The sequence below is a fragment of the Bombina bombina genome, chromosome 5 (genome assembly GCF_027579735.1).
Source record: "Bombina bombina isolate aBomBom1 chromosome 5, aBomBom1.pri, whole genome shotgun sequence".
Classification (NCBI taxonomy): Eukaryota; Metazoa; Chordata; class Amphibia; order Anura; family Bombinatoridae; genus Bombina; species Bombina bombina.
This window is the reverse complement of record NC_069503.1, coordinates 337,015,619-337,039,164: the sequence shown is the minus strand read 5'-3', so window position 1 is coordinate 337,039,164 and position 23,546 is coordinate 337,015,619. Positions and strand designations below refer to the sequence as shown.

Here is a 23,546-nt window from a genome sequence, read left to right as displayed (position 1 = left end):
TAGGGGTTAAATTTTTTTTATTAGAGTGGAGGCGATGTGGGGGGGGCCTCGGTTTAGGGGTACATAGGTAGTTCATGGGTGTTAGTGTACTTTAGAGCACAGTAGTTAAGAGCTTTATAAACCGGCGTTAGCCCATAAAGCTCTTAACTCCTGACTTTTTTCTGCGGCTGGAGTCTTGTTGTTAGAGTTCTAACGCTCACTTCAGCCAAGACTCTAAATACCGGCGTTAGGAAGATCCCATTGAAAAGATAGGATACGCAATTGGCGTAAGGGGATCTGCGGTATGGAAAAGTCGCAGCTGGAAAGTGAGCGTTAGACCCTTTCCTGACTGACTCTAAATACCAGCGGGCGGTAAAAAGCAGCGTTAGGACCCCTTAACACTGCTTTTGACGGCTAACGCAGAACTCTAAATCTAGGCGTAAATAAATAAAAAATACAGTTACACTCATAATAACACCAGCTAATAAAAAGTATTAAACAAAATATTGCATAAAAAAGTTATAAGGGCTCAAAGATATGAGGTCTCAGGTGTTAGAAATAAAAGGACTGCAGAGGGCTTTAACAATGAGATACAAACATACACGTATCTAAATATATATATATATATATATATATGTGTGTGTGTGTGTTGGTGTGTGTGCACATATGTATTTATGTATTTACAGACACAGAGACATATACACAAATGCATGCATATGTACACATATATAGACATATATTTATAAGTACATTGGAGCCCTTTGCAGTCAAGTAGATGAAAACATGAAAATAAATATGTATGCAATATTCATATTTAATAAAGTGTTATATTGTGTATTTACTGTAAATATTATACATCCTGATGTTTTGCACATAGCCGAATATGTTCTATGTATTTTTAAATAGATATTCCTATATATATCTGTATATAGAACATTGGAATATGAAAAATGCAATATTATGTTCTTATGTTACGCATTTAAATAACGGCAATTGTGTTTGCGTGACTTTTTCAGCTCCGTTGAAGTCTTTGGTGGAATGCGATTTTGTGTTTACAAATTTTTAAAGTCTATTTGTTACCACGACTTTGCGAATGTGAGAGCGCAAACTTTTTGCTTTCAACTCGTAATACAATCGTGAATCTCTGAGTGCAAAAATGAGTTCAAGGAGTTTTAATGCTCGAACATGAGCTCAAACTACTGCTTCACTTGTAATCTGGCCCTAAGTGTCTCACTTGCTATAAATACATTATTCAATAAGTATAGATGTCTTGTCATTGTGATCAGATTGTGTCATATATGTACCCAAAAGGGCAAAATTGGCCAATGACACCCAACACGTGGTTTAGCAATATGTTTAGCATTTGATGGGTAATGGTAGTGACAATGCATGTAACTTTATTGCTTTGCAGGCTAGGCAGACCCCTCACTGAAACTAGAGACCCTCTAGAAATCACATGACATGTATAAAAGGGCAGCACCCTAACCTAGTAGACACATTGGGGCCCATTTTTCAAGCTCCGTATGGAGCTTGAAGGGCCGTGTTTCTGGCGAGCCTTCAGCCTCGCCAGAAACACCAGTTATGAAGCAGCGGTCTAAAGACCGCTGCTCCATAACCTGTCCGCCTGCTCTGAGGAGGCGGACAGAGATTGTGTGAAATCAACCCGATCGAATACCATCGGGTTGATTGACACCCCCCTGCTAGCGGCCAATTGGGTGCAAATCTCCAGGGGGCGGCGTTGCACCAGAAGTTCACAAGAGCTGCTGGTGCAATGCTGAATGTGGAGAGCGTATTGCTCTCCGCATTCAGCGATGTCTGTCGGACCTGATCCGCTGATCGGATCATGTTGGACAGACATTTCATTAATAGGCCCCATTAAATGGACAGTAAACACATTTTTCTGCAACCTTCCAATAGATTAACATATCAGATTCTGAATGGTATTAGAACAGACTAATATCATGTTTGCTGCAATCGTTTCAGTAGTTTTACATATCCCTTTCTTTATTTGGAGGAGCCAGTCCAGACTTAGATATGGAGAAGACCGGCTTGGTACTGTCATTGTTTTTTCTTAACAAAGTCTTGACTTCCACAGAAACTATAAGATAAACTGCAAATTGGAGACAAATATGTGTCAGGGTTAAAAAGATATAAAGCAGTGTTTGTCAACCGCAGTCCTCAAGTACCCCCAACAGGCCAGGTTTTCATTATAGCTGAACTAGAGCACAGGTGATATAATCAGCTGATGAGAGCAAGTTAGTTACCATGGTTACTGCTCATCAGCTGAGTATTTCACCTGTGCTCTAGTTCAGCTATAATGGAAACCTGGCCTGTTGGGGGTACTTATGGACCACGGTTTAGAAACACTGATATAAAGGACGACATTGAAATGCACATGGGTGCATTACATTTTAAAAATATAATTACATTAGCAAAAATGCTTCTTGTATTGCTATTGCTGTTTTTCAGCGGCACACACACATATGCTGTGAGAACATGTGCACCAGTATTCAAACATTACACCTCCTCAGAGTGTCATCAGTGGCTTTTATGGCACACATTTAGTCTTCATAGGTACAATATACACCACCACAAGCTCTCTTAGCTTGGGTACTGGTGCATGGGCCCTCACAGCATATGTGCGTATGTCACTGAAAAACAGTGAGACCCATGCTCTAACAGGGCTGAAAACAGTACATTAAGGGGTTAAAATCTCAAAGTGTTTACTGTCCCTTTAAAAGCAGAGGAGTGTTAAATCTTTAAGCACAATCAGTAGTAGTTACAACTAAATAGACATAGCTCACTGCGTGTGAGTATGTCAAAAAGATATGCTTCTATGCACCGATTCTTTATTGATAGATCAGTGTATGATACTAACAGAGGGATAAATACAAAATAACTTTTACTAGTATTTATTTAAAAGACAGCTGGTGTTTCCTGGTATTCTGCTGCCCTCACAAAAAAATAAAAGCACTTCTCCTGTGTATTGATTTTTGTTTTGTAATAAACTCTATGTTAGTGGTGTCAAAAAAAGAGATCTATTGTGATTCAGTCTAATATATTCGTGTTTCTTAGTGTTGTACTTTTTTGGGTTGATTTCTCTTGGCCTTGTATTTGGCTTGTTTGAAAGCTAAACTTGGTTGTTTACCTCTGCTGTATACAGGGGTAATACCTCTTTAAATTAATTTATTTATCATACATTGAATTCATAAATAGATCTCAATAATTCTGAGTTACCTTATGATATACTCGTGGCAAAAAATATCAATAATTCTGACTAACTCTGCAGTTATGTAGTGGGTTATGTATTATTTATGTTTGCATGGAGACACACTAAGGCCTCTAGTTATCAAACCATCAACCGCAAATACGCTGGAATTCCGCAGCGTATTTGTGGTGAGGCTGATTCGCCTTAGTTATCAAACCCTACTGCCCGGCAAAAGTAGAATCTAGTAACGTAAGCTTCGATCCGCCGGACTCAGTCCGACACAGATCGATGCTTATGTCACTACAGATGTTCCGAACGCAAGTTTGGCACAATCTGACTACTTTTGGTAGTTATCAAACTACTACCAGGTATGCTCGCCACTATTCCGGGCCAGCGTACCTGGATTTCAATCCGCTCCCTGGAGGCGGCGGATCCCATAGGAATCAATGGGAGTCGGACCATAGCGAAAGCTCATGTTCGCTGCTGCCCGATATCCCATTGATTCCTATGGGAGATGTCTGCACCTAACACCCTAACATGTACCCCGAGTCTAAACACCCCTAATCTGTCCCTCCTACACCGCCGCAACTAAATAAATTTATTACCCCCTAAACCGCCGCTCCCGGACCCCGCCGCAACTAAATAAATTGTTTAACCCCTAAATTGCCGCTCCCGGACCCTGCCGCCACCTATATTAAACTTATTAACCCCTATCCTGCCCCCCTATACCGGCGCCACCTATATTAAAATTATTAACCCCTAAACCTAAGTCTAACACTAACCCTAACCCCCCTAACTTAAATATTATTTTAAGAAATCTAAATAATATTACTATTATTAACTAAATTATTCCTATTTAAAACTAAATACTTACCTATAAAATAAAACCTAATATAGCTACAATATAACTAATAATTATATTGTAGCTATTTTAGGATTTATTTTTATTTTACAGGCAACTTTGTATTTATTTTAACTAGGTACAATAGCTATTAAATAGTTATTAACTATTTAATAGCTACCTAGTTAAAATAATTACAAAATTACCTGTAAAATAAATCCTAACCTAAGTTACAATTAAACCTAACACTACACTATTATTAAATTAATTAAATAAATTAGCTACAAATACCTACAATTAAATACAATTAAATAAACTAAACTAAATTACAAAAAAAACAAAACACTAAATTACAGAAAATAAAAAAATATTACAAGAATTACACCTAATCTAAGCCCCCTAATAAAATAAAAAAAAAACAAAATAATAAAAGTCCCTACCCTATTCTACATTACAAAGTAATCAGCTCTTTTTCCTGTAAAAAAAAATACAACCCCCCCAACATTAAAACCCACCACCCACATACCTCTACTCTAACCCACCCAAACCCTCCTTAAATAAACACTACCCCCCTGAAGATCTCCCTACCTTGAGTCGTCTTCACCCAGCCGGGCCGAAGTCTTCATCCGATGGGGCAGAAGAGGACATCCAGACCAGCAGAAGTCTTCATCCTATCTGGGCAGAAGAGGACATCCGGACTGGCAGACATCTTCATCCAAGTGGCATCTTCTATCTTCATCCATCCGACGAAGAGCGGCTCCATCTTCAAGACCTCCGGCGCAGAGCATCCTTCCTGGCCGACGGATTGAACTTCAATCTGATTGGCTGATTGAATCAGCCAATCAGATTTTTCCTACCTTAATTCCGATTGGCTGATAGAATCCTATCAGCCAATCGGAATTCAAGGGACGCCATCTTGGATGACGTCATTTAAAGGACCAGGCATTCGTCGTTAGTCCATCGGCCAGGAAGGATGCTCCGCGCCGTTGGTCTTGAAGATGGAGCTGCTCCTCGTCGGATGGATGAAGATAGAAGATGCCGCTTGGGTGAAGATGTCTGCCAGTCTGGATGTCCTCTTCTGCCCGGATAGGATGAAGACTTCTGCTGGTCTGGATGTCCTCTTCTGCCCCATCGGATGAAGACTTCGGCCCGGCTGGGTGAAGACGACTCAAGGTAGGGAGATCTTCAGGGGGTAATGTTAGGTTTATTTAAGGGGGGTTTGGGTGGTTTAGACTAGGGGTATATGGGTGGTGGGTTTTACTGTTGGGGGGGTTGTATTTTTTTTTACAGGTAAAAGAGCTGATTACTTTGGGGCAATGCCCCGCAAAAAGCCCTTTTAAGGGCTGGTAAAAGAGCTGATTACTTTGTAATGTATAATAGGGTAGGGACTTTTATTAATTTGTTTTTTTTTTATTTTATTAGGGGGCTTAGATTAGGTGTAATTAGTTTAAAATTCTTGTAATATTTTTTTTATTTTCTGTAATTTAGTGGGGTTTTTTTTGTAATTTAGTTTAGTTTATTTAATTGTAGGTAATTGTAGTTAATTTATTTAATTAATTTAATGATAGTGTAGTGTTAGGTTTAATTGTAACTTAGGTTAGGATTTATTTTACAGGTAATTTTGTAATTATTTTAGCTAGGTAGTTATTAAATAGTTAATAACTATTTAATAATTATTGTACCTAGTTAAAATAAATACGAAGTTACCTGTAAAATAAAAATAAATCCTAAATAGTTACAATGTAACTATTAGTTATATTGTAGCTATATTAGGGTTTATTTTATAGGTAATTATTTCGTTTTAAATAGGATTAATTTAGTTAATAAGAGTAATATTATTTAGATTTATTTAATTAATATTTAAGTTAGGGGGGTGTTAGGGTTAGTGTTAGACTTAGGTTTAGGGGTTAATAATTTTATTATAGTGGCGGCAGTGTAGGGGGGGCAGGATAGGGGTTAATAAATTTATTATAGGTGGCGGCGGTATAGGGGGGGCAGGATAGGGGTTAATAAATTTACTATAGGTGGTGGCGGTATAGGGGGGGGCAGGATAGGGGTTAATAAATGTATTATAGGTGGCGGCGGTATAGGGGGGGCAGGATAGGGTTAATAGGTATTATGTAGGTGGTGGCGGGGTCCGGGAGCGGCGGTTTAGTGGTTAACATATTTATTATAGTTGCGGCGGGGTCCGGGGCGGCGGTTTACGGGTTAACATATTTATTATAGTTGCGGCGGAATCCGGGAGCGGCAGTTTAGGGGTTAACATATTTATTATAGTTGTGGCGGGGTCTAGGAGCGGCGGTTTAGGGGTTAATAACTTTATTTAGTTGCGGGGGGCTCCGGGGGCGCCGGTATAGGGGGTAGAACAGTATAGAATAGTGTGAGTGCTTAGTGACAGGGGTATCAATAAAGCTGTAAAAAAGCCGAAGAGCAGCAAGATTGATGATTGATAACTATCACAGTCCGCTGCTCATCGCCCCCGTACTTGGTGCGTGGCTTTTTGACAGCTTTATTGATAACTTTGGCAAGCGTATTCAGGGCCGCGGCGGCGATGTGAGGTGAGCTTAGGCGAGCATATTGGGCCGGCGAATGCAGAAAAATATGGAGCTTCATAACTAGAGGCCTAAATGTATTCAGAGAGAGTCATATATTTTATATCATTAAGGAATGAATAGCAACCTTGGTATTAGGTTGACAACTGCTTTTGTCCCTTAAGTTCATGACATATCATTCTAACATTATTCTATGTTTGTGCTAAAAAGTCGTATCACGTGTGGGAGCGCAGCTATGGTACTAACCACTGCTATATTCAGAGGTAATACCACTTTAAATTATTTTACCACTTGTATGCTGTGTTGATAGATCTCAATATTATATCCTTATAGCCAATATATCAATGTTACTGACTGACTCTACAGTTCCATAGTGGATTTTATATTGTTTGTATTTACATTGACATGTGTTAAGTATATTCAGAGAAAGTCTAACATTATATATTATTGCGGAGGGAATTGCAGCATTGGTAATGGTAATCAGTAGTAGATTTCCCTTCATACAAAGGGAGGATGTGTGAGATTATGTAGCAAGAGTAGGAATAGAAAATGCATAGGGGCAATTATCATAGCAAATCAAAGAACAGCAAGAAGGGGAGTAGAATATGGCTGTAGTAGGGTTAGAGAAAGTAGGGTATTTTCCAATCAGTCAGTTTATTTGTGGCAAGTGCAGCAGATTGCATATAAAGCAGTGGTTTTACAATAGAATGAATTATAGTAGGAAGGGCTGGGTGCAAAGGGCTTGTTGAATTTTCAGAGTATCTTAAGTAGTATGGAATGGAAAATAAATAATTTGTCAAAGGGTCTTTATGAATCTGGGCCATTGACTCTCAATTTATAAAAAAAACCAATTTGTTATATTGTATTTATTTTGTGTGTCTGATGTATTTATTCCAGCTCTAGTATAAGTGCAATATTATAAAAATGACTGTCATGCAAATACTAGTAAAATATAGGAATATTACAACTTTCCTTTACCTTTTTCCATAGATGATTCTGTTTTCAGCCTGCTGTATCTGTGGACTAATTGGAGGGATATTAAACATTCAGTTCTTACGTGATGTAACCAAGAAGTCATCCTCTCAACGTCCCTTACACCTTGTTTCCATGTCACTTGCATGCATTGGGATCAGTGGCTGCACCATATCATCATGGCTTACATGCCGGCTAGCCAGCTATGAACAACGGAGAATGTTTTTAGAAAGAGAACATTCACTTCACCATTCCCATGAGATGACAGAAAAGGTAAATGTTTAATTAGTTTTATATTGTTGTAGTTGCATTATAAAGGGGAATGAAACCCAAATTTTGTCTTTCATTCTTCAGATAAAGCATATATTTTAACACAACTTTCCAATTTACTTATATTATCGGTTATGCTTCATTCTCTTGTTATCCTTTGTTGAAGGAGGATCGATGCACTAATGGGAGTTTGCTGAACACATTGCTAAGCCAATGAAAAGAGGTATATATATGCACCCACCAATCTGCAGCCTGCTTCCAGCTCCTTAACATACCTAGGTATGGTTTTCAACAAAGAATACCAAGAGAACTAAGCAAAATTAGATAATGGAAGTAAATTGAAACGTTGTTTAAAATTATATGGTCTATCTGAATCATGAATGAAAATGTATGGGTTTCATCCACCTTTCAGCAGCTAGTAATGTCAGGCTCCAGCAAATGAAGTATGCAGTGCACTAGGATGCACAGGCACAGATTATTTTATATATCATTTAACGTGGATCAATGTGTTAGACATTTGTGTAATAAAAAATTGTTAAATTGCACATAAAAATCATATATCTCGGCCTCTAGTTATGAAGGTCTGTCGGACCTGATCCGACAGTGCGGATCAGGTCCGACAGACCTCGCTGAATATGGCGAGCAATACGCTCACCGTATTCAGCATTGCACCTGCTGGTGCAACGCCGCCCCCTGCAGACTCGCGGCCAATCGGCCGCCAACAGGGTGATTTCCTGCAATGTCTGTCTGCCTGCTCAGAGCAGGCGAACAGGTTATGGAGCAGCGGTCTTTGTGACCGCTGCTTCATAACTGCTGATTCTGGCGAGCCTGCAGGCTCGCCAGAAACACGGGCATCAAGCTCCTTACAGAGCTTGATACATATGCCACCTTGTCCTCTAAAAGATTAGTGAAGGCTAAAGGAATTACAAGTACTCAAAAACTGTGGCAGAACATGAAAAGGGATATAATTTATAATGGCTTAATTAATATTAAGGGAACACTATATAGTCAGAAAACAAAGTACAGTATTAAAAAAATAACAAATAGCATTTTTGTCATATATGAGCATTAATGTTTTAGCTAAAGTAGTTAAAAGTGACAGCATTCTCTGCTATGAGCTGTATGATACTATTGTATTGTTACCATATGATACCTCTTGTGTTATTTTATGTGCTAATGTCAAAGACAACATTAACAATTTTTTTTAACAAGCTGGTGCCTTCTTGTGATGGGGGGGTTATTTAATAGAAGGTTGTTATAGAGGAGGGGATTATATTGTGGGTCAGATCATATATTGGAATTCGTTGCAGTCAGGTCTAATTTTACTTCATTTGCTATGGAACAGTGTCTTAGTTATGATTAATGAGATTAGTAGAGGACATAATTGCTACTGAATAAAGTTGTGCCAACTGTAACACTGGAACCTATAAAATATATGTACCTGTGTTACAGATTCTGATGTTAGAAGCTCCATGTAGGCTGGCCTTTTTCCAGAATTTGTAGCCAATTCTGTATACTGAATTTTTACTCCTAGAACACTGAAACAGAACAAATTTTCTCTTTCCTAGTTAAAAATGTTCCCATGTACAAAGCTGGTGGAAGACAAAGTTCCTGACTTCGGAACCAACCTGCCTGGCTTTGCGGCAAACTACAAACTTGCTTTTGTAATGTTGCACCCTATTAATCACCCTGAAGAAATGTGTTTGGGGTGTTTTATGTCCAATACCCTAGAGGTAATGGAGAGGGTAAAAAGCAGTGGTTGGGTGATATTGCGGAAAGCATGCTAACATGTGTGAGTCTTACTCACTGGGGCTCGAAAGCAGCATCTGCTACTTAGTATATTGAGCCCTAATTATTCACATTAGTGGTTCTAGGCAGCAGTAATACTGAAAATGACCAAATGATCTCAGTCTCCATGCTATTTTTTTACCTGTGTCTACTACTTATCTAGCTACTCTAATACAGGGAATGTGAGAACTACCTGTCTCTCCTTATAAAGTCATTTTCTAAACTACACCACCAGGCATTTTGTTAAGTATTTATAACCTAGAGAAAGGCCATATCTAGCCATAACATTGTTAATTTGTATGATTATACAAAAAAACTTTATATTAGCATAATGCTCTTTTTTTAAAGCCTTTTGATATTTAAAATCACTAGCAATGTTACACAAATCTCCAAATCTATACTATAATTACGTTTGTAATGTCCGTCGCCTTCGGCTGTTGCACACGCATCCTCAATGGAATGTTGGTAGCACGAGGACAGAATAATTCACCTGGGGTTAATACATTTATTATAGTTGCGGCGGGGTCGAGGAGCGGTGGTTTAGGGGTCAATAACTTTATTTAGTTGCGGGGGGCTCCGGGGGCGGCGGTATAGGGGGTAGAACAGTATAGTATAGTGTGGGTGCTTAGTGACAGCTTATCAATAAAGCTGTAAAAAAGCCAAAGAGCAGCGAGATCGGATGAGTGATAACTATCACAGTCCGCTGCTCATCACCCCGTACTTGGTGCGCGGCTTTTTGACAGCTTTTTTGATAACTTTGGCGAACGTATTCAGGTCCACGGCGGCGATGTGAGGCGAGCTTAGGCGAGCGTATTGGGCCGGCGAATGCAAGAAAATTACGGAGCTTAATAACTAGAAGCCTATATGTATTGACTGAATTTAATGCATAGGGGCCAAATTATCAAGGGCCGAATGGCCCTGAATACCCCTGTTTTCGTGCGAGCCTTCAGGTTTGCCAGAAACAGGAGTTAAGAAGCAGGAGTCTTAAGAGGCTGCGAATATCAATCCGCAAGATTGCATATGATCAGGTTGATTGGCACCCCCTGCTAGCGGCCGATTTGCCACAAATCTGCGGGTGGAGGCGTTGCACAAGCAGTTCACTAGAACTGCTTGTGCAATGTTAAATGCCAACAGTGTATGCTGTCAGCATTCAGCGATGTCTGGCGGACATGATACGCTACAGCGTATCATGTCCGCCAGACATTGATAAATCGGCCCTATAGTCACTGCATTTAATATGGATATTCACATTTTTGCAATCATTTTTTCTCTTATCTTTGCTGATGAAATACTTATCACAATAAAGTGTAGACCCTTGTTCACTGCTGCAACTTTGAGATCCTGACCACCTGCTCTATATTACATTTCAATTTTGAATAAGCTACTGTAATGCTCAGATTACCTAAAGATACTGAGCCGTTGCCCAAGTAATGCTAAGATGTAGACATACGCCATGGGATGTGTAGCTATAAATAACATAAGAAAGTACTCAATATAATGCTTATGTGTAGCTGGAAGGACGTTTCAGTATTCTCACCTCCATGCACATGGAAGCCACAACTATTTACTGGGAAAATAAACCGATATATATTTAATTATATTCTGTAGAAATAAAATGCCTAAATCCGTACTTTTACCTGTATATGGGCATATGGAGGAATTCCATTACGAGCAGGCAAGGCTTTTTATAGACTCTATTTAAACCTAATTGATCAAAATAATTCTTATGCAAATTACCAATATCTATCTATCTATCATATCTATCTATTATCTATATGTCTATCTCATTGTTTTTTTTTACATTTTACTATGCTGAAAATTATGGCTTATATGGTTTTGGTTCTGTAGTTGAGAAAAAAAATAGAAAAACAGTTTGGTTGGATTTGCTGTGGAATAATCAATGTTTTGTGGCACACTGTTAAATTTCTGTGATAATATTGAGGTCCAAGGCCTCCCAAAAATTTGGAAAAAATGGCTTACTACCTATGGGCTAGATTATGAGTCGAGGCCTATTTATCATTCCCACTCCGGCGCTAAGTATGCTTGAAGTAAGCTTTTTGATAAAATGTATATCTATACCTACAGTTGTAATCAAAATGATTCAACCCCCATTGCAAATCAATGTGGAGCGATTCAATTGTGCTTGAGCGAACACATTTACTTTCAACTTGTGCCTCTTCCGATGTGTGCAAACACACGCAAAAAAACACTTATCAGTCACGCACAACTGTGTGCCACTCGTAATCTAGCCCTTCGTGTTTTAGTCAGTGTCTTAGTCATATGAACCTTGTTATTGTTATTTGCTGGAAAAAACTCCTCTTCAGTTTTTTTTTACCTTCTATCCATTCTAAATAGCAAAATCAATGCAAAGATGTCAAAATAACTAGAATTGTGAAACGCTATCTTAAAGGCTTTGGGCCTCATTTAACAATGACCTAACAGACAAGGTTTGTTTCTGTGAACCTGTCCACATGGCATCACGGCCAGTGGGCAGTAGTACACTGCCCTCATTTCATATTGCTTAAGCAATGCTGCCCCCTGCTCGCACAAAACCAATCACACTGGTTTGACTTGTCTGGGGTGATTTTAATCCTAAGAGCTGGCATGCAGGTTAGTAAGCAGCAGTCTGGTGACCACTGATTCTTAGCTATCAGCTGCAGACTCGCTCATGCAAACCTGCACCAAAGGCATCCACAGCTCCATATGCAGCTTAATAACATGAGCCCTGTATGTTTACTGTCTCTTAAAAGGGACAGTCTAGTCAAAATTAAACTTGCATGATTCAGATAGGGCATGCAATTTTAAACAACTTTCCAATTTACTTTTAGAATCAAATTTGCTTTGTTCTCTTGGTATTCTTTTTTGAAAGCTAAACCTAGATAGGCTCATATGCTAATTTCTAGGCCCTTGAAGGCCGCCTCTTATCTCAGTGCTTTTTGACAGTTTTTCACTGCTAAAAAGCACTGATTGGCTAAAATACACTTTTGTCAAAACCTCTGAAATAAGAGGGCAGTCTGCAGAGGCTTAGATAAAAGGTAATCAAAGAGGTAAAAAGTATATTAATATAACCGTGTAAGTTATGCAAAACTGGGGAATGGGTTATAATGAGATTATCTATCTTTTTAAACAGTAACAATAATGGAGTAGACTGTCCCTTTATTATTTTTTATAAAATAATCCTAGTTAAAGGGCTGTGGGGATTTAATAGAGAAGCATTTTAAATAAAAAAGTGTTGAAACTATAATTTGTTATATGAAAAAACCTGATGTTTTATATCGTTCTGATATATATTTAAACCAATAATACTGCTCAAACCTTTTCTAATGTACATTTTTTTTTTCTTTACAGGAAACTGTGGAAAATATGAATGGTGGAGCACAGCTTGTTTTTAATGGAAGAGTTTAAAGTGCATTAAGCTCATTATACTAACAATGGCAAACAAAACGTTGAGCTGGGACATTTAAACAAATACGATTCCACATATTAACAATTCTCTTGCTGCGGCATTCTTGGTATTAAATATTTAGTATTAAGATTCATACAGGAAGCAGTGATGCAATAATAATATTAATAAAAATACTATGAAGACTACTGAAAATTATTTTGGATATGCACAACCATTTTTTAAGCATGTTATATATTGACCCTTAGGTACTTAGAGATTCTAATTTGCAGAGAGAGGAATTTTAAATGCTTATGTCTTTCATTCTAAAGACAAAATGCATAAAAAAGCAGTCTAAGCAAATGTGTATGCCCCATAATAATGTAAATATCACAGTTTTGTCAAATAAATACTGTATATTTTGTAAAATAAAATAAGGATTGGTAAAATATATTAGTAACTGTTAAATAAAGCAACGGTTGCATTTTTTGGAACTTTAAGCAAATTGTAATTTGTGGTATTTATTTTTTAAACTTAATGGCACAAACCATAAACTTTGTATGCAGTGAAATCTTATGATTTATAGTACAAACAAGAATTACACGTTAAATAACCACAAACACCATACAAAAACATCTTTGCTATCTAGTCCAGTGTTTTTCAACCAGTGTGCCATGGCACACTAGTGTGCTGTGAGAGATCCTCAGGTGTGCCGTGAGAGATCCTCAGGTGTGCTGTGAGAGATCCTCAGGTGTGCCGTGAGAGATCCTCAGGTGTGCCGTGAGAGATCCTCAGGTGTGCTGTGAGAGATCCTCAGGTGTGCCGTGAGAGATCCTCAGGTGTGCCGTGAGAGATCCTCAGGTGTGCCGTGAGAGATCCTCAGGTGTGCCGTGAGAGATCCTCAGGTGTGCCGTGAGAGATCCTCAGGTGTGCCGTGAGAGATCCTCAGGTGTGCCGTGAGAGATCCTCAGGTGTGCCGTGAGAGATCCTCAGGTGTGCCGTGAGAGATCCTCAGGTGTGCCGTGAGAGATCCTCAGGTGTGCTGTGAGAGATCCTCAGGTGTGCCGTGAGAGATCCTCAGGTGTGCTGTGAGAGATCCTCAGGTGTGCCGTGAGAGATCCTCAGGTGTGCTGTGAGAGATCCTCAGGTGTGCCGTGAGAGATCCTCAGGTGTGCTGTGAGAGATCCTCAGGTGTGCCGTGAGAGATCCTCAGGTGTGCTGTGAGAGATCCTCAGGTGTGCCGTGAGAGATCCTCAGGTGTGCCGTGAGAGATCCTCAGGTGTGCTGTGAGAGATCCTCAGGTGTGCTGTGAGAGATCCTCAGGTGTGCTGTGAGAGATCCTCAGGTGTGCCATGAGAGATCCTCAGGTGTGCTGTGAGAGATCCTCAGGTGTGCCGCGGCAGACTGACAACAATGCGGGGGTGTCCCTCTTTCAAATTTTGAAATATTGGGAGGTATGTGATAGGCTCATCAGGCATCATTTACAACCATGACATTGACATTCATTCACAGACAATGATTATGATTGTTTGTGACTGAATGTCAATATGTGTGCTGTGAGAGATCCTCAGGTGTGCTGTGAGAGATCCTCAGGTGTGCCGTGAGAGATCCTCAGGTGTGCTGTGAGAGATCCTCAGGTGTGCCGTGAGAGATCCTCAGGTGTGCTGTGAGAGATCCTCAGGTGTGCTGTGAGAGATCCTCAGGTGTGCCGTGAGAGATCCTCAGGTGTGCTGTGAGAGATCCTCAGGTGTGCTGTGAGAGATCCTCAGGTGTGCTGTGAGAGATCCTCAGGTGTGCCATGAGAGATCCTCAGGTGTGCTGTGAGAGATCCTCAGGTGTGCCGCGGCAGACTGACAACAATGCGGGGGTGTCCCTCTTTCAAATTTTGAAATATTGGGAGGTATGTGATAGGCTCATCAGGCATCATTTACAACCATGACATTGACATTCATTCACAGACAATGATTATGATTGTTTGTGACTGAATGTCAATATGCCATGTATAGTTTGTAGGAGGCATGGCATGACAGCACAGTACAGTGTGTATATATATATATATATATATATATATATATATATATATATATATATATCCTGTATTAGGCTACAATGTGTAATTTTGTATAATTTTGGGATGGTGGTGTGCCGCAGGATTTCTTAATGTAAAAAAGTGTGCCACGGCAAAAAAAAGGTTGCAAATCACTGATCTAGTCGATATTTTAAACAACACATAGAAACAAATATTGTCCTAAATATTTTCAGATTATTTAAATTACAAATCTAATGTATTTAGAAAAAAATTTCAAAACAGATATTTGGAAGCAAAAATATTGAGGTGTTGTAAAGATCATTTGTGTAGCTTGCCCATAAACCATTGTTTCAGTGGGAACATTGTGAGATAGGAGCTTCATGTGGGGGGGGGGGGGACAAACAGATGTGCTATTGAATGATTGTGTGAGACAATTACACAATTTACACAAGATTATGCCTAGAAAGTTTTTTTAAATTGAAAGGTGATATCTGAAGCCAGACTCGCCCTTTGGGTGGGGCCAGCATGGCATTCCCCCCAGTCCCCAAGCTTTTAGGGGGGGGTTGTTATTTTGTCAGTAAATCAATTTCTTTCTGTTACCATCAATGAGTTTCTTAGACCTGTACTGGAATTTTAGACCACTCTTCTTTCGTTGACTGCTCCAGCTCTCTCAGATTGGAAGGGTTCCTTTTTTTCCCAACTGCTGTTTTGAGATCTCTCCAAAGGTGCTTTATGGGATTGAGATCTAGGGGCATATTTATCAACGCATCAACTGAAAATACGCTTGAATTCCGCGTCAAATGTGTCCCGAGATTGATCCGCCATAGTTATTAAAGCGTCAAAATTGGCAAATGTTGAAATTTGTGACATAATATACAATCCCGCGATCCCAATCTGACGCAGATTGATGCAAGTTGAAAACAGTGGTATTCGAGCAGAATTCTGTTCATTTGCCCTCCTAATCGACACTATTTGAACCTCTCACTAAGTTATCAAAAATTCTACATTTACGCTTGCATATTTTCAGACTCAGCATACCTAGTTTTCAATCTGCCACCCTGGAGGTCGCGGATGCCATAGAAGTCAATGGGAGTCTGAAAACACAAAAAGCTTATGTTCGATGCTGTAAGAGAATGAAGCATATTGTAAATTAGAAACTTTATTAAAATTGTATACCCTTTCTAAATCATACAATATTATTGCTCCACATTTGGTGCACTAGTAGATATAGGGATAAAAATGAAAAATACATTACTACTTATAGATTATGCTACAACTTTGTCTCTCATTATATCTCAAAATTTGGTGCAAAGTTTTGCCCCAAACTTGTTGCACTAATAGATATAGAGATAAAAATGAAATAAATACACAACATAATATAGCAAACTTCCTTTTTATTTTTTTAAAAAAATTATGTGCACCATGTAATACAAGTCACACTCTCAACTTTGAGCCAAATTTGACAGAACATTTTTCGCACCAATTATGACGCAAACTCCTAAACAACCCATACACTAGTGAATTTTTCCACCACTTTTGATTGGAATATGCATAATCAAATGATTTATGATTAAAATACACATTATAAACTATCACTAACGAATCAAATTGCTCGATACTTGTGTCATTAATTACTCATCAGAACTTGTAAGTGCCATTTGTTACATTGTGTATTGTTACATTGTGTATTATACTTTGAAATAATGTATATGTGAAATTAGTATTAAAGATAAACATTGATGCTGACATTAGGACACACAGTGTAATATTTTAGACAAGTATTTTAAAATTCGAATTGATGTTTGATTCAATATAATCTTAAGATTATAGCTCAAGGGGATAGCCCACCTAACATTAAACTGTCATGATTCAGATACAGCAGAAATTAAAATCACCTCTTTACTGGCATGTTTTTTTCAGTGTATTTCTTACTTCTCTTTAATTTCTTTTTCTGTAAGAAATGTCATCTTATATGCCAGCCCATTTTATAATACCTGTGTAGGGGTGGTTTTTAAAAAATAAATTGCAATCAGGGAGGGGTTAGACAGGTGCAGAGAGAAAACTGGCCCAGGTCACACCCACACACATACATGTATATATATATATATATATATATATATACAGTATATACACACACAAGTATGTGCAAGGATATATGCACATATTCTAGCTTTAATAATAATAAAAAAATATGACTTCTAGAAATACAAATACACATTAATTTCTGTGAAAGTATCATATAAGAAATCAATCTAAAAATAACTTTCTATGAGATATTGTTTTTTGAGGTATAAATCAATCTATTTCTTGTTCATTAACAGAGGAAAAATAAAAGATTAGCTTTAGAGAAATGTGCTTGTTCAAAGAGGTAATGAAATGGTATAAATAAAGTTGTTGTGAAAAACCCGAATAACCGCGACATCGATGACTGTTGGTTAACACCAGTCCGATGCTCTTCGAACCGTACTTGACGCACGTGTTTTTGATAAATAAGGGGATCGTATTTAGATCTCCGGCAACGATGTCTGGCGAGCGTATTGACGCTGGCAAATGCAACATAGTTGACACTTTGATAAATACACCCCCTGGACTAATTTCTGGCCAGTTTAGTACTCTCCAGCGCTTTGTCTTAAGCCATTTCTGGGTGCTTTTTGACGTGTGCTTTGGGTCATTGTCCTGCTGTAAGACCCATGACCTCTGACAGAGACCCAACTTTCTGACACTGGACCCTACATTGCATCACATAATTCTTTGGTAGTCTTCAGATTTCATAATGCCAGGCACACAGTCAAGAAATCCAGTGCCTGAAGCAGCAAAGCAACCCCAAAACATCTGTAAACCTCCACCATGTATGACTGTAGGAACTCATTTCTTTTTCTGAAAACAGTAGAATGATGGGCTTTACAAAAAAGCTGTAATTTTGTTTTGTCTGTCCACAGTACATGCCCCCAAATTAATTTTGACTTCCTCTGGTACGTTTTGGCAAACTCCAATCTGGCTATTTTTTGTTTCTGTGTCAGCAGTGGGGTTCTCCTGGGTCTCCTACCATAGAGTCCCTTTTCATTCAGATGGCGACCTATAGTGTAAGCTGACACATTTGTACCCTGTGCCTGAAGGTCAGCTTGAATTTGCCTGGAAGTTGATAGAGGTTCTTTATCCACCATTCGAACAACCCTTCTTTGCAATCCTTGATCAATTTTTATCTTTCATCCATGTCCAGGGAGTGTAGCTACAGTGCCATGGGCTGTAAACTTCTTGACAATGTTGCACACAGTGGACACAGGATTATTAAGATCTCTGGAGATGGACTTGTCCATGCTTTTCCACAATTTTTGTTCCCAAATCCTCAGACAATTCTTTGCTGCTCTTTCTCTTCTCCATGCTCAGTATGGCACACAAGGACACACAACAGAAAGGTTGAGTCAATTTTTCACCATTTTAACTTGTTGCCGGTGTGATTTCTATATTGTCAGCACCTGTTAATTGATACAGGTGAGTTTAATTACAAATTATATGAGCATCGCAAACTATTATTTCTTACAATTTTGAGAAGGTGCCAATCATTTTGTCCAGTCCATTTTTGCAGTTTTGCATGGAATGTGTCAGATTTGGCTCTTTTTTCCCCACTTTTTTGTGTCATACCAATACAAACAAAATAAATAAACATGAAAATGCCTAAACATTTGTAATTGCAACAATTTTCTGGGAGAAGTGGTGCATTATCTGACAGAAATGCAGGGGTGCCAATTTTTTTGGCCATGACTGTATATATTGGTTTCAAATATATGATAAAGATGACTATGCAGATTATATCCTTTAATTTATATTTATTTATGTTTATTTTATTTGCCTTTATTTGTTCAAACTTTAAGACCAACCTTATACCTGTGTGTTCTATTTTAGGGGGAAAACTTTTGGTTGGGACTAGAGTGGGCCATACTGTGGGCAGGACATACAGCTGTGGGGCTTTTGAGGATGAGGAATAGGGGGCGGGCCTGGGGCCCCGCAAATTTGCCTTGCCCAGTGCCTTGCAAATGCAAATGGTGGCCCTGCTTGAAGCTTAAACTTTACATATGTACATAAACTATGTAAATATAGTCCTGAAAACATCTAAAGAATCAGCATACTAAAGTCTGTCCATACATAGAAAACTGAGCAATATAATCATGAGTCGGACCATACTTCGATTAAAAAAAGTATTAAGAAAAAATAATTTCAAACTTTCTTGTTTAAAGGATCTTTATCAATGGCCAATAAATAATAAACTGTTTACAAACCACATTTGCATTTAAAGTGACATTTAACATTAAATAAATGCTAAATATAATAATGTATTAAAATCAACAATTAGTCTTCGAATAACATGATTATGTATTTTTTTATTGAATCAGCTATTTATATATTGAAGAAATTAGTTTAATGTTTTAGGGCCCAATTCTCTAAACCTCCCTAGTCTGTCGAAATTCTATAAGATGCCATTTCAGTATCACAAGGCCTCTCAGGGATTGTTTCAATTTTTTACTTGGGTTTATGTGAAGGAGAGACACTTACTTTACAGTATAGTGCTGAGTAAAATAAGCCAATGATTTCTCTCCATGCTGGCGGGGCCCTTAGTCTCTATAAAATAAAGGATACTGCAGTATTGTAACTTAAAGAGATATAAAACTTAAAAAAAAAATTGTGGTTTAGACAGAGTATTTAATTAAAAATAAAAGGTTCACAATGTACTTCCATTATATTTGCTTTGTTTCCAAGGTATTCTTTGTTGAAGAGATACAATAGGTGTTTGAAACACTACATTGCAGGAGATAGTGCTGGTCAACTAATGCTCTTGCAAATGGTTAAAAATCTTGCAAAACTGCCGCCATATCGTGCTCCAGACATGTACACACTCCTGAGCCTACATCCCTGCTTTTCAACAAAAGATCCCACGAGAATAAAGAGAATTTGACAATAGAGGTACATTAGAAAGTTGTTTAAAAGTGCATGCTCTATCTAAATCATAAAATCATTTTTTGGGGATTCATGTCCCTTTAAGTTATACTCCTGTGATCATGTCAGGACAGTTATACATTTTGATAAATTACTGATTTTTTTTTACAGAAAGTCTCAATATTTTTTTAAAATGAAAGTGCAATCATAGCTTGACACTAACAACTGCTTTTCAAGGGAACTACAATGAAGAAACAACTACCAAAAACATTGCTCAAATAAAGTGAACCACCAAAGACGTTAAAGCTTGGCAGAGAGAATATGGGTTTGTAACATTTTCAAGTAAGTGTAATCTGGGATAATTACGGTTTGCGCTCAGCAGATTCCTACTAGAAAATAAGGGCACTTTCTGATAAAAGTGACAAATGCTGTGGCTAATGTGGGATTTCCTAGCTTACATTGCATAAACCACAGCCTGTGTTTCATTTGTCAAGGAAACATGAAAAATTCCCTAACAGTGAACCATAAAAATAAAATTACAAATTTAACTAAATTATAAAGTAAACCACGAATATCTCTGCAACATAAAATAAATGGAGCACATCCAAGATCTAAGTGCAGTATTTAAAAACAACACTTTATTGTATAGCATAAAATGATATATACACTCACAAAGGTACCCTCAAACATATAAGGTATGTCTCTGCCGTGAATAATTACTCTTGTCCCACTCCAGCCATATGGTCCAGTGTCCACCCTATGTCCAATCGTTTTCCTGACTCAATACTAGTCATAGACACATTCACTTGGGGAACTGTATGATATACGTGGCTATCAGGGACAGTAGCAAATAAATAAAATAGATAAAATATATATTATATGGAGATCGTGTGAAATCACTACACAGTTGAACCGTAATGTGCCGGCTTTAGTCCAAACAGTGCTGTGTACACACTCACTTCTCCTAAAACAAACAATGGGCGTGGCACACAGCACGGTTTGGACTGAAGCCGGGACATTACGGTTCAACGGTGCAGTAATTTCACATGATCTCCATAAATTATATATTTTATCTATTTTATTTATTTGCTTCTGTCCCTGATAGCCACGTATATCATACAGTTCCCCAAGTGAATGTGTCTATGACTAGTATTGAGTCAGGAAAACGATTAGACATAGGGTAAACACTGCAAAAAGAAAAAACGGCTGCACACTGCAGGGTAATCAAAGTTAAAAGGTAACTTTATTTGAACAAAAATAAAAACTCTGCTGCTTTTTTTGTACCCCATGTTTTTATTTTTGTTCAAATAAAGTTACCTTTTAACTTTCATCACCCTGCAGTGTGCAGCCGTTTTTTCTTTTTTTCAATTTTGGCTTCACTGTGGTGGAACCGGCCGCAATTGCGGCGTGCACCCCCTGAGCTTCACACCCTCATCTTTCCCAAGCACTTCTGGTGGTGTCTTCAGCCTGCTTAGGACTTCGGAGCGGTTCGTGTTCGTGGAGTTGTATAGGGTGAACACTGGACCATATGGCTGGAGTGGGACAAGAGTAATTATTCATGGCAGAGACATACCTCAAATGTTTGAGGGCACCTTTGTGAGTGTATATATCATTTTATGCTATACAATAAAGTGCTGTTTTTAAAAACTGCACTTAGCTCTTGGATGCGCTCCATTTGTTCTGTGTTACAGAGATATTTGTTTTATACTTTTTGGAGCCTGAGGGGCCTATCTATCAAGCCGTCAACTTTGTTACATTTGACGGAACCAATACGCTAACATCACGGCCGCGGACCTGAATATGCTCTCCATATTTATAAAAAAAGCCGGCAAAAAGCTGCGCACCAAGTAAGGGGCAATGAGCAGCGGACTGTTGTTAACTAGCAGTCATCGATCTTGCTGCTATTCGGCTTTTTCCCAACTTTATTTATACCCTGTCACTAAACTCCGCCACTATACTAAAATGTTTAACCCCTATCCCGCCGCTCCCGGACCCTGCTGGCACCTACATAATGTTATCAACCCCTATCCCGCCGCTCCTGGACCCCGCCGCCACCTAAATAATGTTATTAACTCCTATCCCGCCACTCCTGGATCCCGCCGCCACCTACATCATATTATTAACCCCTATCCTGCCGCAACTAAATAAAAGTATTAACCCCCTAAACCCCTGGCCTCCACATCACCACCACTAACTAAACCTATTAACCCCTAAACCTAACAACCCGCTAACTTTACATTAAAATTACAACATCCGTATTTTATAATACATTTAAACTTACCTGTAGAATTAAATTAAAATATATTATACTATTAATTAACCTACCCTAACTATTATACTACAATTACATTAAACTACCAATTAAATTAACTATATAACATATTAAAAAAAAACTAACCCTACTCAAATTATTTAAATATACAATAAAAAATTACTAAGTTTCAAAATTAAAAAACCTAAAAGTTACAAAAACAAACAAACACTAAGTTACAAAAAAAACCCAACACAGTATAAAAAATAAAAACGAATTACACCTAATCTAATAGCCTTATGAAAATAAAAAAGCCCCCCCAAAATAAAAAACCCTAGCCTACAATAAACTACCAATGGCCCTTAAAAGGTCCTTTTGTGGGGCATTGCCCCAAAGAAATCAGCTCTTTTATCTGTAAAGAAAAATACAAACACCCCCCAAATAAAAAGCCTATCTAAAAAACCTAAGCTCCCCATTGCCCTGAAAAGGGCATTTGTATGGGCATTGCCCTTAAAAGGGCATTTAGCTCTTTTACTGCCCAGACCCTACTCTAAAAAAAAACACACCCAAAAAAACCCTTAAAAATACCTAACACTAACCCCCAATGATCCACTTACAGTTCTTGAAGTTCCGCTTGAAGGATCCATCCAGCCGGCAAGAAATCTTCATCCAGGCAGCAAGAAGTCTTCATCCGGACGGCCTCTTTCATCTTCATCCATCCGGTGCGGAGCGGGTCCATCCTGAAGACATCCGACGAGGAGCTCCTCTTCATCAAAGATGGCGTCTCTTGCATTCCTATTGGCTGAAAGGTTCCAATCAGCCAATAGGATTAGAGCTGCTAAAATCCTATTGGCTTTTCCAATCAGCCAATAGGATTTGAGCAGCTCTCATCCTATTGGCTGTTCCAATCACCCAATAGGATGTGAGCTGCTCAAATCCTATTGGCTGATTGGAACAGCCAATAGGATGAGAGCTGCTCAAATCCTATTGGCTGATTGTAACCTTTCAGCCAATAGGAATACAAGGGAAGCCATCTTGGATGACGTCACTTGCATTCAAGATCCAGTTTACTGCAGAGACCGTATTGAAGAGGAGCTCCTCGTCGGATGTCTTCAGGATGGACCCGCTCCATGCCGGATGTCTTCAGGGTGGACCCGCTCCGCGCAGGATGGATGAAGATGGAAGAGGACCGCCCGGATGAAGACTTCTTGCCAGCTGGATAGATCCTTCAAGCAGAACTGTAAGTGAATCATTGGGGGTTAGTGTTAGGTTTATTTAAGTTTTTTTGGGTGGGTTTTATTTTTAGAGTAGGGTCTGGGCAGTAAAAGAGCTAAATGCTTTT

At 38.6% G+C, this 23,546-nt stretch overlaps 1 protein-coding gene across 2 annotated transcripts in view; it reads left to right on the top strand.

Annotated features, from left to right (window-relative positions):
* The window catches only part of TMEM196 (transmembrane protein 196), a 62,935-nt gene extending 49,694 nt beyond the window's left edge, over positions 1 to 13,241 (top strand). For both annotated transcript variants that reach the window (XM_053712995.1, XM_053712994.1), the window contains exons 3-4: positions 7,571 to 7,825; positions 12,959 to 13,241. In XM_053712995.1, coding sequence (XP_053568970.1) covers positions 7,571 to 7,825; positions 12,959 to 13,015 — 312 coding nt within the window. In that variant the 3' untranslated portion in view covers positions 13,016 to 13,241. The remainder of the gene's footprint in view (positions 1 to 7,570; positions 7,826 to 12,958) is intronic.
* Positions 13,242 to 23,546: the final 10,305 nt, after the last annotated feature.